Source organism: Pristiophorus japonicus, chromosome 19 (genome assembly GCF_044704955.1).
Source record: "Pristiophorus japonicus isolate sPriJap1 chromosome 19, sPriJap1.hap1, whole genome shotgun sequence".
Classification (NCBI taxonomy): domain Eukaryota; kingdom Metazoa; phylum Chordata; class Chondrichthyes; family Pristiophoridae; genus Pristiophorus; species Pristiophorus japonicus.
Window position 1 is genome coordinate 2,818,309 of NC_091995.1, and position 16,379 is coordinate 2,834,687.

Genomic DNA, 16,379 nt, shown 5'->3' on the forward strand with positions numbered 1-16,379 from the left:
ATGCATCGCATAATATAGGCAAGTATTCCACGGGCCTTCTTAACCCCCTTATCTACCTGGCTGGCTTCTTTCAGCGACCTGTGGAACTGCACTCCAAGGTCACTTTATTCCTCTACTTTTCATTGTCATACAATTTAATATGTACTCTCTTGCCTTGTTAGATCTCCCCAAATACATCACCTCACACTTAATCTAATTGTATTCAATTTGACGCTGATCTGCCCACCTGACCAGTACATTGGTATCTTCCTGCTGTCTGCCGCTTTCTTCATTTTCAACCACGCAGTGCCATCCCTAAACGTTTTAATCATAACCCCAACATTCAAGTATAATCATTGATATATACCATGGAAAGCAAGGGACCCAGCACTGAGACTTGCGGAATCCCACTGGATATAGCTTCCTGACTCTGGGCCAATTTTGGTTCCAACTTGCTACTTTGCTTTGGATCCTATGGGCATTTACTTTCCGTGACCAGCCTGCAATGTGGGACCTTATCATAAGCTTTGCTAAAATCCATATACACTACATTATATGCACTGCCTCTTCGACTGTCCCAGATACCTCCTTGAAAATTTCAATCAAGTCAGTCAGACACGACTTTCCCTTAACAAGTCGATGCTGAATGTCCTTGGTTAATCCATGTCTTTCCAAATTAAGATTTATTCTGTCCCTGAGGAATATTTCCTCTAATTTTTCCACCACTGAGGTTAGGCTGACTGGCCTGTAATTACTCTGTCAATCACTTTCTCCCTTTTGAAACAAAGGTACACCATTAGCAGTCCTCCAGTCCTCTGGCACCACAGCTGTTGTCAGAGAAAACTGAAAAATGATGGTCAGACCTTCTGCCTTTTCCACTGTTGCTTCTCTTAACAGCCTAGGATACAGTTCATGGAATACTCTCCACCTGCCTGGATCAGTGTCGGTCCAACAACATTCAAGAAGTGAACTAACACAGTAAGTAATCAGGAAGTCGAATGGAATGTTGGCCTTTATTGCAAGGCGGATAGAGTATAAAAGCACGGATGTCCTGCTACAACTCAACAGGTTATTGGCGAGGCCACATCTGGAATTTGCTTACAGTTTTGATCTCTGCATTGAAGGGCCGATATGGTTGCAGAGAAGATTCACTAGACTGATTCCGGAGATGAGGGAGTTGACTTATGAGGATATGTTGATTAGGTTGGGCCTATACACATTGAAGTTCAGAAGAATGAGAGATGATATTATTGAAACTTATAAGATAATGAGGGGGCTCGACAAGGTGGATGCAGAGAGGATATTCCCATTCATAATGGAAACTAAAGCAATGGGACATAGTCTTAGAATAAGGGTCCGGCCACTTAAAACTAAGATGAGGAGAAATTTCTTCTCTCAGAGGGTCGTGAATCTGTGGAATTATCTGCTCCAGAAAGCTGTGGAGGTTGAGTCATTGAATATATTTAAGGTGGGGACCGACAGATTTTTGAGTGATAATGGAGTAAAGGGTTATGGGGAGCGGGCAGGGAAGTGGAGCTGAGTCCGTGATCAGATTAGCCATGATCTTATTAAATTGTGGAGCAGGCTCGAGGAGCGAAATGGCCAACACCTGCTCCTATTTCTTTCGTTCTTTTGTTCGTAAAGGAATCTCAACACCGACCAGGACAAAGCAGCTCGCTTGATTGGCACCCCATCCACCACATTGAACATTCACTCCCTCCACCACCGCTGTATCGTGGCTGCAGTGTGTACCATCTACAAGACGCACTGCAGCAACTCGCCAAGGCTTCTTCGGCAGTACCTCCCAAACCCGAGATATTTACCACCTAGAAGGACAAGGGCAGCAGGTGCATTGTAACTCCATCACCTCCAAGTTCCCCTCCAAGTTGCACACCATCCTGATGTGTAAATAAATCGGGCGTTCCTTCATCGCTGGGTCCAAACCCTGGAACTCCCTCACTAACAGCACTGTGGGAACACCTTTGAGACGTTCCTTAAAACCTATCACTTTGAGCAAGCATTTAGTCACCTGTCCAACTATCTCAGCGGTTCAAGAACGTGCTATCCACTACCTTCTCAAGGGGCAATTAGCGACGCCCGCATCACATGAGTGAATTAAAAAAGAGAGAGACGGACGGACGGACGGAGAAGCGCACAGAGGGACTCCTCAAGGTTTAAAAATGTGTTTTTGTTTGTTTCCCAATTCTGCCACGTGGTGACGCTGTTGTCTGCTCAGTTACAGCAGGCGCTCGGTTCTGCCAGAGATGCCTGCAGCAGTTCCCAGTATTGTCCAATGCAAGTAGTCCTGCCTTAAAACCAGGGACCTGGGGAGGCAAACTCGCTTAGAGACAGGAATATTCAGGTTAGCCCGATGCAAACAAATGGACATAGGAACCACAAGCCAAAAAGGATTGAGGGCCACCAAAATCCCCTTCTACCTTCGCGGCTGTCACATAATAGAACAATATTGGAGATGGTAACAAATTATAGCAAACCTGACTGCGGACTGACAGCGTCAAGAATCATTCGGCCCTTTCCCACTTAGAGCTTTGAAATTAACCAGGTATCCGAGACCAACCCAAGCAGCTGTCTACTGGTTTGTGACTTATTTAGGTTTCCATATGACTCAGGAAAAGCAGGAGACAGGTAGAAAAGTGTTCCTTTTAAATCCATTTTTATTAAGATTTTGCAATATAATGTCCTTTACAATTCTCTTACATTCTCCATTAATAACAATCAGATAGCGAGTTAATTGTTTTAAAGCAAAATACTCAACAGTTGCGAGCCGTGGCTCAATGGGCAGCAATTTCACCTCTGAGTTAGAAGGTTGTGGGTTCACGTCCCACTCCAGAGACTTGAGCAGCTAATCGCAGTGCTGCACTGAGAGGGCGATGCACTGTCGGAGATGCTTTCTTTGGAATTGGCACTGTCTTTTCCTGAAGATCACGATATTACTTGAGAATCGCTTGCTGCAGCTGGAGCGTAACTCAGGCGTTGCTCGCAAAGCCAGGAATTTCTGGTCAACGGCTCGCCATTCTGCTTCAAGACGGAAGATTATATGTTCGGATTCCGTTCGGCAGCAGCCACATCGCTCGCCCTGCCGATCCTGCTCCCCCCATTTCCCCGTTCCACACAAGCTTCATTCAGCCCGGCTTTACATCCGTCGGGTTTCCGCCTCAAAATGCGCTCCTCCACCAATTGATATCCTGACTTTGCCCACTCAGAATGAGCTCCCCCCCGCACTGGGAACGGGGCTCAGTTTGTGATGTTCCCCAGTGAGTGCTGCACAGATTGCACCAACACCCCACACTCTCTGCTCCTTAATGAAGACGCTGAGCTGTTTCATTCAATGGGTTGACGGTTCCGCTAAAACCGCAGTCAAAGGAAGGTCACAGGGAATAAAGTTAAATGTCGATCCGGGTAATGTCGCCAGAGGAATGCCAGGCTGTGGTCCCTGGAGGGAGAGACTCTATCCCAGTACAGGTTGGGCGGGAGTGATATGTTGCAGGGTGAGGATGGGAGGGTTATTCAGTGACCCGGCCCTGCTGGGGTTACAGTCAAACACTGATTGCAGACTGAGATACAATTGGAAATGTTCATCACACAAACACACCCGGGGAGTGAATGGAGTCAGAAACTGGAATTGGAGGGAAAATGATGGAAACAGACCCATTAATGTTAGTGTCCTTTAACCCCGCAGATTATCAGCGGTGCGGAGTTTTTCCCGTCATACCATCCCGGACAGAAGATGGGAAAGATTCTCTCAGTGAAAGTCTGGGTGAAAGTGTGGAGATGGGACATGTTGTCCGCATTATAAAATGACACCTGTCCGCCCTCATAGTCCAGGTACACCCCGATCTTCCGGGGCTCCACACTCGGGGTGAGGGGGATCTGTGAGGGGGAGGTGAGGGCAGCATAGACACTTCCGGGTCTCAGCCACACAATCCAGTATCCAGTCTCTGGGCTCGGGGTGATTGGCCCTTTCCTCCCGGCAGACTCTCGGGTCACTCCCAGACCCCATTGTGACTTGTCCCCCACCTCCACCTCCCAGTAGTGTCTCCCAGATGTGAATCCCACCGATCCCAGGACACAGTGCCAGTAATCAAACCTCTCCGGGGTGTCAGGGAGCGGCTGCCGTTTATCCCCGAGTCTCACACTGGTCCGGTCCTCAGACAGGATGAGCCGGGGACTCGCTGTGTTCGGATCCAGAGTCAGAGAGGCTGGAGCTGGGGGAAAGTTAAAATAACACAGTCAGTGATTTAAGCCGCGATTTCCGCTGTCTCGGCGGGTCGGTGGCGGGCGATGTCGGTGACAGGTCCCGGACTCGCTGCTGGCTCCAGCCCGCTGTCTGAAATTACTTCCCTGATTACACCTGTTAAGCCCCGCCCAGCGGGCTTGCCGGCCAATTGCAGGCAGCGGGTCTGATGACGTCTGGAGACCTTTGACCCACTGAAACAAATGCTATTTTTCCCACTGATCCCGCGAAAAATTCACCGATAATTTATTGATGTGACAGAATCAAACTCTGAGTGACATTCCTTCTTCTAATCCTCAGCTTTCTGCATATTATTGAAAAATTACTTTGTCTCAGTATTGATCAGCACGTCTGGCCAGATAAACATGACAGAGAAAAATAGATCAAATAAGATGCAATTATATTTAAGACAGAAAAGACAAGTTAATGATAAACTAATCAAATTCAGAGAGGATGAAACTCAAGGATTGCAAGACGCGCATTCAAATAAATGCACAAAGATATAGCACTATTTTATATTACAGGCTTTCATTTTATAATTATATAGGGGCATTGGAGGAAGTGCAAAATAGATTTACAAGGAAATAGTACAAAAAGGTGAGAGGCTATAATTATCAGGAAAGATTGAATCGGCTCTAGAAATGGGAAAGCTGAGGGGTGAAATGATAGAGGTTTTTAATATTATGAAAGGGTCTGATAGGGTAGATGTAGAGAAGACGTTTCCACTTGTGAGGAGACAAAAACTAGACACCATAAAAGCATAAAATTAAGTAATAAATCTAACAAGGGATTCAGGAGAAACCTCTTTATCCACAGAGTGGTGAGAATGTGGAACTCACTACCACGAGAAGCAGTTCAGGCAAATAGCACAGAAGCATTTAAGGGGAAGCTAGATTAACACATGAGGGAGGAAGGGACAGAAGGATGTGCTGATATGGTTAGATGAAGAGGGGTGGGAGGAGGCTGTTGTGGAGCATAAACACCGGCTTGGACCTGTTGGGTTGAATGGCCTGTTTCTGTGCTGTATATATTTTGTAAAAATAAATCATCAGGCTGCGCATTCAAAGCATTTTTACCAAAACGAAGTGGCAACATATGGGACCGGGAAGACGGTGGCTGACCTCGAGAGGAGACAGGGTTGCAGGGAGGGTGTAATGGGATGGAACCTCTCAAAGTCGGATTGGTGATAAGGGATGGGGGCTGTGGAGATGTTGATGTCAGTTCATTGGATATATTCAAGAGGGAGTTAGATATGGAGCTTATGACTAAAGCGATCAAGGGGCATTGAGAGAAAGCAGGAAAGCGGTCTTGAGGTGAAATATCAGCCATGATCTTATTGAAAGGTGGTGGAGGCTCGAAAGGCCGAATGGCCTACTCCTGTACCTATTTTCCCTGTTTCTATGTTTTTATGTTGAGTTCCCAGCTTTGGTCACCCTGGAGCCATGTCTTCGTGATGTCAATTATATCATACTCGTTAATTGCTGCCTGCATAGTTAATTCATTCACCTTATAACAAATACTCCTCGCATTGAGGCACAGAGCCTTCAGCCTTGCCTTTTTAACACACTTTGCCCATTTAGAATTTTGCCATATGTGGCCCTTTTGATTTTTGCCTTGGGATTCTCTGCCCTCCTCTTTTACTTTTCTTCTTTCTATCTTTTGCTTCTGACCCCATTCTACTTCCCTGTGTCTCCCTGCATAGGTTGCCATCCCCCTGCCATATTAGTTTAACCCTTCCCCAACAGCACTAGCAAACACACCCCCAAGGACATTGGGTCCGGTCCTGCCCAGGTGCAGACCGTCCGGTTTGTACCAGTCCCACCTCCCCCAGAACCGGTTGCAATGTCCCACGAATTTGAATCCTTCCTTTCTGCACCACTCCTCAAGCCACGTATTCATCTTAGCTATCCTGCAATTCCTATTCTGACTAGCACGTGGCACTGGTAGCAATCCTGAGATTTTTAAATTTAACTCCTAGCTCCCTAAATCCAGCTTGTAGGACCTCATCCCATTTTTTACCTATAACATTGGTACCTATATCCACCCCGACAACTGGCTGTTCACCCTAACCCTCCAAAATGTCCTGCAGCTGGTCCAAGACATCCTTGACCCTTGCACCAGGGAGGCAACATACCATCGTGGAGTCTCGATTTTGGCCGCAGAAAGGTCTATCTATTCCCCCTACAATAGAATCCCCGACCACTATAGCTCTTCCACTGTATTTCCTGCCATCCTGTGCAGCAGAGCCACCCACGGTGCCATGAACTTGGCTGCTGCTGCCCTCACCTGATGATTCATCCCCCCAACAGTACCCAAAACGGTGTATCTGTTTTGGTGGGGGATGACCACAGAGGGCCCCTGCACTACCTTCCTTCCACTGCTCTTCCTGCTGATCACTCATTCCCTATCTGGCTGTGTAAACTTTAGGTCCGCTGTGTCGAACTCACTAAACGTGCTACTCACGACATCCTCAACATCGCGGATGCTCCAGACTGAATCCATGCACAGCTCCAGTGCCGCAATGTGGTCTGTCAGGTGCTGCAGCAGGATATACTTCCTGCACATGTAGTATCAGGGACTCTGGAAGCGTCCCTGAGTTCCCACATAGCACAGGAGGAGCATGACACGTGTCCGAGCTTTCCTGCCATGACTTAACCCTTAGATTAACTTTATTTAATTTGGCTAAAATGATCAAGGTTACCGACTGATAAAGGAAAAGAAAAAGAAGAAAAACTACTCACCAATCACTAGCCAATCACTTACCGCCTTGGCTGTGACGTCACCCTTCGATTTCTATCTACGTCCTTTTTTGCCTTCTCACCCTGCTACAGGTGTACCAGCTGGCTCCTCCTCGACTCCCGCTCCCCGACTGTGACTGATGGGCCTTTTATAGGCCTCCCTCCGATCTCCTCCGCCTGGTCGATGAACTCCCGCCGCTCAGACTGATGGGCCTTTTATAGGCCTCCCTCCGATCTCCCGCGTTTCCTCGACGAACTCCCACTACTCCAATGAACGGACCTTTTCTCGGCCTCCCTCCAATCTCCCACGCCTCCTCGATGAGCCCCTCAAAGTCGGGGGAGTTCCGTGGGATGGGGGGTGGGACGTGTTGCCGGGCGAGGAGGAATCATGGATTCTGTTATATCTTGAACCTGTTTTGTGATGAGCAATCTGGGTATTTTACTGACACTGCAGTCACCGTCAGTCTGAAGGGTGAGAACATTGTTCTGTGTTGTCAATACCATACACTGCTTCTGTATCGAACCCGCACTCCTGGATCTGATATAGGGTCACAAACAGTTACACTGATTTCACACACCAGTTTCAATCTCCTTTTGGAGATTATTACATAATATTTTTGTATCTAATTGCACAAACACTGAAGCTGTGTTTCATTATTTCGATGTATTGACGCAACGAGATTTTTATGAAGTCTGAAATTGGGGTGCTGAAAACGTTTTACCTGGGCTGATGCTCTCTATCATGTCTTTCCACGCTATGTATTGATCGGGCCCTTTGAATATTCCCAGCGGCAGATTCCGGCCATCCAACGAAAGGAGATTAAATTCATCACTGATTCTGAAAATATGAAACATTCAACTCTAGAATTCTCACAGTGCATTCCTTTAACAAATGATATAACAATTCAGTAAAGTGAACCTCATACCTTCTCATCCGGGAAGCTGCCTCCTGAAATAAAACAGAAACACAGACCTGAGTTCACAGGGAGGGTCTGGGGGCAAAATTTCAGAATCAGTGTCATACGCTACACATGGTACCAAGTGAGAAATAGTTCATAAATAAAAACAGAAAATGCTGGAAATCTCTGTGAGTCAGGCAGTATCTGTGGAGCGAAACAGAGTAAATGTTTTGTGTCTGTGACCCTACATCAGAACTGGAAACCTACGAGAAGAAACAGATTTTTAAGTAAATGGAGGGGCACTGAAAGGGGGAGGGGAGGGAAGAACAAAAGGGAAGGTCTGTGATATTCTGGAAGACAGGAGTAATTTTAGACACAACAGGGATGATCGCCAAATTGAGCTGGTAATAGCACAAGTTAGGAAACAAAATATGAGCCGAGATGGTGTGTGAATGGTGGAATAACTTCCAGCTGCCTTGGGAAATTGAGAAACAATAAAGATACAAGAGGGAAGGGTGGTTTGTAAAAAAAAAACGAGGAAAGAGAACAAAATATGGGCAGAGGTTATGTTCTGAAATTGTTGAACTCCATGTTGAGTCCAGAAGGCTGTAAAATACCTAAACGAAAGATTGGAACAGAGGATGCTGAGAAGGGACATTGAGGCGTACAACATTGTGAGGATCCTGGATATAGTGGACATCAAGGGCTTATTTCCCTTGGTGGAGGGGTCAATTACGAGGGGCCTTAGTATTAAGATGATTGATGGTAGGTTCAGAGGGGATGTGAGGTGGCGGGGGGAGGGGCTTCTTGACACAGAAGGTTGTGGGGGTCTGGAACTCACTGCCTGGAAGGGTGGTGGATGCAGGAATCCTCATCACATTTAAAAGGTGATTGGATGGGCACTTAAAGGGCCGTAGCCTGCACGGTTACTGACTTAGAGCTGGTCAGTGGGATTAGACTGGATAACCTTTTGTTGGCTGGCGCAGATACAATCATAAGTCACGCAGTGCATCGAATACGAGCCGGATGATCTCCTGGAGTAGTTTCGATCGCCTGGATGGGACGGAGAGGAATTTTCAAGCTTTGTTCCCCAATTGGCCTGGATTTTTATCTGGTTTTTGCCTCTCTCAGGAGATCACATGGCTCTGGCTGGGGTGGAGTGTAGAATGTTTTGGTGCAAGGGGTGTCGCAGTTGTGTGGGGTGGACTGGTTGGGCTGGGTGCTCTTTGCCTTCCCGTCATTGTTCATTGTTCATTGGTTTATATGTAACCTTCAGGGCTGCTGACCGAGGGACAAGCTCGACTGGCCTTATGGCCTACTCCTGTTCCTATTTCTTATGTTCTTATCTGATCAATCCTACTTTCTACACAAACTAACTGAGAGACGGAAGAAATTCCATAGCATTTATTCAACCGGATTTCCCACAACCCGGAGTTACACTGTGCATGTAGCACCGTGATGGGCGCTTCTCCCTGGGGATCTCACACCACTTGGATTCAGGGCATTGAGTGTCACTTTGGTGCCTTCAGGTGCCTGGTCTGGTTGTAAGTAATGATCAGGTATATGAGCAAACTGTTTGTGCACAACTTATTAAGATCGAAATAAAATGTAAACGGTCGGAAGAAAACGAGAATGCAGTGAGGCAGATTTCAGTCAAACGAGAAGCGAGCTAACTAGCTTGAGGCAATAGAAGAAAGATAGATACACAGAAATGAACATCAAAAATGGGATGTTTTAAAAAGTGATTCGAACAATGTCGAATAAATGTATTCTGTTAAAACAGAAGGCAATTGCTAGAAGTTTTTGAGGTCCATGGAAAAATAACGATGCAAGAAGCCTATTTAAATTAAAGCTCAGATTTCAACTGAGATGATCTTGTTGGAAATACTTCACAGATAAGTTTGAGGATAAAATAAACATGGTTGATGGGACAATACATTGAATGCAGTGTACATGGAGTTTAGGAAAGCCTTGATAAGGTACCAGACAGGCGATGACTAGAGAAGCTCGTGGGATGTGGAATTCGGGGAGGATAGCAAATTGGATTAGAAATTATTTAGGATAAAATCAGAGAATAGCAATTAAGGGTGGGTTTTCAGGGCAATTAGAGGTGGGCAGTGGGGTCCCACAATGTTTCGTTCTGGGGATAGAATTAATTTGATACAAGACCAAAAGAAGTGGTGAAGGGTTAATAAGAGCATGCGTGAATGGCCTAAATTTTGTTGGACAGAATTATCTGCCAGTAAGTGTGAGCTGAGACAGGGGAAGTAACAGCAGGAATCCTACACCGAATGGATGTCGGCTCAGTGCGGTAGAAGAGCAGAAGGATTTGGGGATATAGGTTCACAGAGCATTAAAGGCAGCTCCAAGGGTTGATAAGGCTGTTTAACAAAAGCTAATAAGATACTAGGTTACATAGGATTAAATAGGATATACGACACTGAAATATGCCACTCGGGCCAACCAGTCCATGCCGGCGTTTAAGGTCCAATCGAGCCTCCTACTGCCTTTCCTCATCTAAATCTATCACCATAACAGGTTGTATCACAAGAGATATAGCATAGAAAATAAACAGGCAATGATGCAGTATTAGGCTCCACACCAGAGTGACGCTAATCTGGGTTGAATGTGGAGACAGCACAGATGGTCTCGGATGCTGCCTGGAATCAGGAAATGTAAATGTGAAGAAAGAAAAAATCAATTTATGGGGCAACACGATATAATATCATGGACTTATTTAAGTGAGACAAGGTATGTAGAAACAAACAATGGAGCTGCTGAAGAGATCACAAACTTTCGGTTTAAAGAATGGACTCAGTCGAGAATATTTCGTGGACTTTATTGGCTTTTCTGAGGGTATTTTCCCTGTGGTGGGATCACCCTGTGCCGATAAGTGAAAAAGCTGGTGTTGTTAAAACTCCAGAGACCGCATGGCAGTTAGCTGTGACAAAAGAACTGTCAGTCATCCAGAACGGGTTTGCCCACCAGTCCCAGCTAAAGGAAGGGGGACATGAATATTGACAAAAGAGCTGTCGGCCAGGAAGGGGGGCCACTGACAAAGCCACTCTAACATGCAAAAGCACTTCTCGCCTGCATCTCCGAAGGAAAGCAGAACAATGAACCCACTAGCCTGGTCAGACAAAGAGGAGCCAGGTCTTTCCCAACACAAAGACTGAGAGAGATGCCCAGATTAAGAGCCATCAGCCCAATACATATGGGTTGGATGGCCCATCACTGACCATGACTCATTTCATTTACACTCTGAATAATAATTCCCGGGTCTGGAACTTTCGTAAGGCGATTCGAACCGTCCATCTAGCAATTGGGCTAAGATCAAAACCGCTTACACTACTTGTTACAAAATTTATGATGTGCAAAGAGTTCAGAATTTGAGGAGCACAGATATCGTGGTGGGTTGTTTAGCTGGAGGAGGTTGCAGAGATAGGGAGGGGAGAGGCCACGGAGTGAGTTGTAAACAAGAATGAGAATGTCAAAATTGAGATGTTTCTTAACCAGGAGACAGTTTGCGCCAGCGAGCCCAGGCGTGATGGGTGGACGGGACTTGGTGTAAGTTAGGAAATGTGCCTCCGAGTTCTGGATGAGCCCAAGTTTATGGAGGGTATAAAATCGCAGGCCAGCCTGCAGAGCATTGGACTTAGTCAAGTTCATAGGTAGCAAAAGCATAGATGAGGGTTTCAGCAGCTGATGTTGAGGCAGGGGCTGTGACGGGCGATGTTACAGATGTGGAAATAAGTGGTGTTAATGATGGCGTGGATATGTGGTAGGAATCCCATATCGCGGTCAAATAAGACGCCAAGGTTGAGAACAGCCTGGATCAGCCTCAGACAGTGGCCGAGGAGAGGGGTGGAGTTGGTGTCGAGGGAACGGAATTTGTGGCGGGACCAAAGAAAATGGCTTCGACTATCCCAATAATTAGTTGGAAGAAATTGCTATTCTTCCACTTCTGGATATCGGACAAGCACCGTGACACATCTGGAACATTGCCGGGGTCGCGAGGTGAGCTGGGTGAGATGAGCATATGTGACGTTGTGTTTCAGATGATGTCACTGAATGTATTTAAATAAAACAAGGTATTACCTTCAGAAATGAGATTGTGTCTTGCTCCTCCATCTGTCTCTGTAACTCGGATATCTCTCGATTAATACCATTTAACTTCTGTTGGATTCCACTGAGGTTCACATCCATTGATTTTAGAATATTCCCCTCTTGTTCCCTGAGATCTCTGATCAAACGCTGCTCTTTATCACTGAGAATCTGGTGCATTTTAGCGAACTCTGATGCGATGTGGGTCTGCAGAATGCTCGACTGTTCCTACCAAATGAAATGTGAAACATAATTAATGTGCCGTGAAAAAGGGAACAAAACTAACCGAGATCCCAGAAAATCAGCACAGGGTGACATAGGAACATAGAAAATAGGTGCAGGAGCAGGCCATTCGGCCCTTCGAGCCTGCACCGCCATTGAATATGTTCATTGGCAGTTCATGCAACTTCAGAAAACTCCCGCCTCCTCTCTATACCCGCTGAACCCCTTAGCCGTAAGAGCCACATCCAAATCCCTCCTGAATATATCCAACAACTGGACTCAACAATTTTCTGTGGTCGAGAATTCAACAGGTGCACCACTCTCTGGGTGAAAAAGTTTCTCCTCATCTCGGTCCTATATCCCTTATTCTCAGACTGTGGCCCCTGATTCTGGACTTGCCCAACATCGGGAACATTCTTGCTGCATCTAACCTGTCCAGTTCCTTACCCTAACTCCGGAAATCTGCTTTTCCTGTCGCCGTGCGGTGTCCAGAGCCGAATCCTTTCTCTTTGTAGCCGATTTCAGGGATGATTTCAGTTTATCCTGCAATTAGAAATTAAATTAGTGTAAAGTTTAAACACAAGATGTTTAAATGTTGCCAGAGATTCTACCCTCCATGTTACCCTGTACATCTGTGCAGCCTCCGTCAGTCCCACGAAGTTGTGGGTCTTGTGACTCCGCCCCTCTGTCGGGACCAGACACTTCACACAGATCAGTTTCTTGTCAGTTTTACAAAATAGCGTCAGTTCTTCCTGATGTTCCCCACAGAGATGTTTACTGTCTCTATCTTTTGCATTCACGGTAATTTTTCGAACTTTCTCCGCCAGATTCGCCAAGGCCCGATTAACCTTGAGGTTTATTTCCGGAAACTCCTCTCTGCATTCCGGGCAGCAGTTTGTCTCCTTATCCCAAAACTGTGCGATACATGAGCGGCAGAAATTGTGCCCACAATCCAGCATTACTGGGTCGGTGAAAAAATCCAGACAAATGGGACAATTTAAATCTTCGGACAAACTCTGGGACTGCTGTGGGGAAGTCATGTTCTCTCTCAGCACTTCCTGATTCAATCCGCTTTCAGTTTCAATGTTTGTTTAAAGGGAGGAGCCAGAGCGAGTTTTGGCACAAACCTGCCCGACCTGTTCAGCACTGAGATGTCTACCAGTGCTTAGAGGTAAACGCCGACATAAGAATACACGAGGAAAAAGATTGACCTGTGTGTGTGTGGAGATTTCCCAATTGGAGGTTAGGCGCTTCATCTCTTCCCAGAGAACACTGGACCTGTGGATCAAGGTGCCCGCTGACGGTGGGCGATGATTGACGGGATTCCTTCAGGAGAGAGTCGGACCTGTTTCTGGGTGGGGAGGAGATGGCCTGGGACCAGAGATAGCTACCCTGATGGCTAGAGAGAGTTTGATCTCCTAGGTTACTTTACATGACCTAAAGGAGCCGGAGAGGAATTTTTCAGATTCTACCCACCCCCAGGAGATTATGTGACTCTCTGGGGGTTTGGAGTGTCTCTGTGACGACACATGAAGGCAGCACAACTGTATGGGACAGTCTAGGGAGACCCGATGAACTCTTCTGTTTGGTTTTTTCGTATGTTCGCTGTTCAATGTTACAATCTGTTGATGGAAAATGAAACAATCCGCTCACAGGACAGTATCAGTCAGTATTTAGGTTTAATCAGTAAATTGTGGATCTATAGACAATGTTAAACAGAGAATGAAAGAAAGTCTAGAATTTATATAGCGCCTTTCACGACTACTGGACGTCTCAAAGCGCGTTTCAACCAATGATGTACTTTTGAATCGTAGTCACTGTTGTCATGAGGGAAACGCAGCAGGCAATTTGCGCACAGCAAGTTCCCACAACCAGCAATGTGATAATGACCAGATAATCTGTTTTTACTTCTGCTGATTGAGGGATAAATATTAGCCAGGACACTGGGGATAACTCCACTGATCTTCTTCGACATAGTGCCATGGGATCCTTTCAATCCACCTGAAAGAGCAGAAGGGGCCTCGGTTTAATGTCTCCTGCAAAAGACGATACCTCCGACAGTGCGGCGTTCCCTTCGTACTGCACTGGAGTGCCAAGCCTCGATTTTTGTGTTTAAGTCCCTGGAGTCGGCCTTAAACCCACAAACCTCTGACACAGAGTGTGAGAGTGCTACCCACTGAGCCACTAATAATAACGCACAAGAAAATAAATTGATAGTATTTGAATATGGGTTGTTTTAGTATCTGTTTCCCGTGGCAAGCTGAGGATGGACATCCATTAACAGAGCAAAGAATAGTGTAAAAGGAGCAGGAAGTAAATGGATGTTAAAAATGGTGGATGGGATGTCAATCAAGTGGGCTGCTTTGTCCTGCATGCTGTCGAGATTCTTGAGTGTTGTTGGAGCTACACTCATCCAGACAAGTTGAGAGTATTCCATCGGACTCCTGATTTGTACTTTGTAGATGGTAGAAAGGCATTGAAGATTCAGGAGGTGAGACACGCGCCGCAGAATACCCAGCCTCTGATCTGCTCTTGTTGCCACAGCACTTATGTGACTGGTCCATTTAAGATCCTGGTCAATGGTGAGCTCCAGGGTGATGGGTGAGCGGGACGTGGTATGATTTAAGACTTGGGTAGCCGAGTTTTGATCACTTCTAGTTTATTAAGCAAAGAATGTTGATGCCAACCAGAAGTGCGTTGGAATAGTCAAGCCTGGACCTAACAATGGCATGGATGAGTGCTTCAGCAATGGAGGCATGTTAGAATGGTGCAAATAGGTGGTCTTAGTTATGCTGTAGATATGTGGTGGGAAGCTCATTTCAGGGTCAAATATCACACCAACATTGTGAACAGTCTGGTTCGGTGTCAGAAAGATATTAGGGAGAGGGATGGAGTCAATGATAGTGAACAGAGTTTGTAGCAGGGAACAAAAACATCAGCTTCAGTCTTCCCAATGTTGAATTGGTGAAAATTATTGCTCATCTAGACAGCATCAAACAAGAAATTAGGAATGCATACAATAAAGGTACAGCAGTTATCATGGGCGACTTTAATCTACATATAGATTGGTCGAACCAAACTGGTAGCAATACGATGGAGGAAGATTTCCTGGAGTGTATTAAGGATGGTTTTCTGGACCAATATGTCGAGGAACTAAATAGAGGGTTGGCCATCCTAGACTGGGTGATGTGTAATGAGAAAGGAATAATTAGCAATCTTGTTGTGCGAGGCCCCTTGGGGAAGAGTGACCATAATATGGTAGAATTCTTTATTAAGATGTAAAGTGACGCAGTTCATTCAGAGACTAGGGTCCTGAACTTAAGGAAAGGTAACTTCGATGGTATGAGACCTGAATTGGCTGGAATAGACTGGCAAATGATACTTAAGGGGTTGATGGTGGATAGGCAATGGCAAACATTTAAAGATCACAAGGATGAACTTCAACAATTGTACATCCCTGTCTTGAGTATAAAATAAAACGGGGAAGGTGGCTCAACCGTGGCTAACAAGGGAAATTAAGGAGAGTGTTAAATCCAAGGAATTGGCCAGAAAAAGCAGCAAACCTAAGGACTGGGAGAAATTTGTAATTCAGCAGAAGAGGACAAAGTGTTTAATTAGGAGGGCGAAAATAGAGTATGAGAGAAAGCTTGCTAGGAACATAAAAACTGACTGCAAAAGCTTGTATAGATATGTGAAGAGAAAAAGATTAGTGAAGACAAATGTAGGTCCCTTGCAGTCAGACTGAGCTGAAGTTATAATGGGGAACAAAGAAATGGCAGAGTAGTTGAACAAATACTTTGGTTCTGTCTTCACAAAGGTATACACAAATAACCTTCCAGAAGTACGAGGGGATCGAGGGGCTAGTGAGAAGAAGAAACTGAAGGATATCCTTATGAGGCGGAAATTGTGTTAGGGAAATTGATAGGATTGAAGGCCGATAAATCCCCGGGGCCTGATAGTCTGCATCCCAGAGTACTTAAGGAAGTGGCCCTAGAAATAGTGGATGCATTGGTAATCATTTTCCAACAGTCTATCGACTCTGGATCAGTTCCTATGGACTGGAGAGAAGCTAATGTAACACCACTTTTTTTTAAAAGATGGGAGAGAGAAAACGGGGAATTATAGGCCAGTTAACCTGACATCTATAGTGGGGAAAATGTTGCAATCAATTATTAAAGATGA

General features: G+C 45.7%; 1 protein-coding gene across 1 annotated transcript in view; it reads right to left on the reverse strand.

Moving 5' to 3' along the window:
• Positions 1 to 2,640: 2,640 nt before the first annotated feature.
• The window catches only part of LOC139230622 (uncharacterized), a 34,355-nt gene continuing 20,616 nt past the window's right edge, over positions 2,641 to 16,379 (reverse strand). Inside the window, exons 7-12 of the mRNA XM_070862438.1 lie at positions 12,821 to 13,268; positions 12,645 to 12,740; positions 11,970 to 12,203; positions 7,899 to 7,921; positions 7,695 to 7,810; positions 2,641 to 4,205 (exon numbers count right to left, since the gene is read on the reverse strand). Of these exons, the coding sequence (XP_070718539.1) occupies positions 3,658 to 4,205; positions 7,695 to 7,810; positions 7,899 to 7,921; positions 11,970 to 12,203; positions 12,645 to 12,740; positions 12,821 to 13,268 (1,465 nt within the window). The 3' untranslated portion in view covers positions 2,641 to 3,657. The remainder of the gene's footprint in view (positions 4,206 to 7,694; positions 7,811 to 7,898; positions 7,922 to 11,969; positions 12,204 to 12,644; positions 12,741 to 12,820; positions 13,269 to 16,379) is intronic.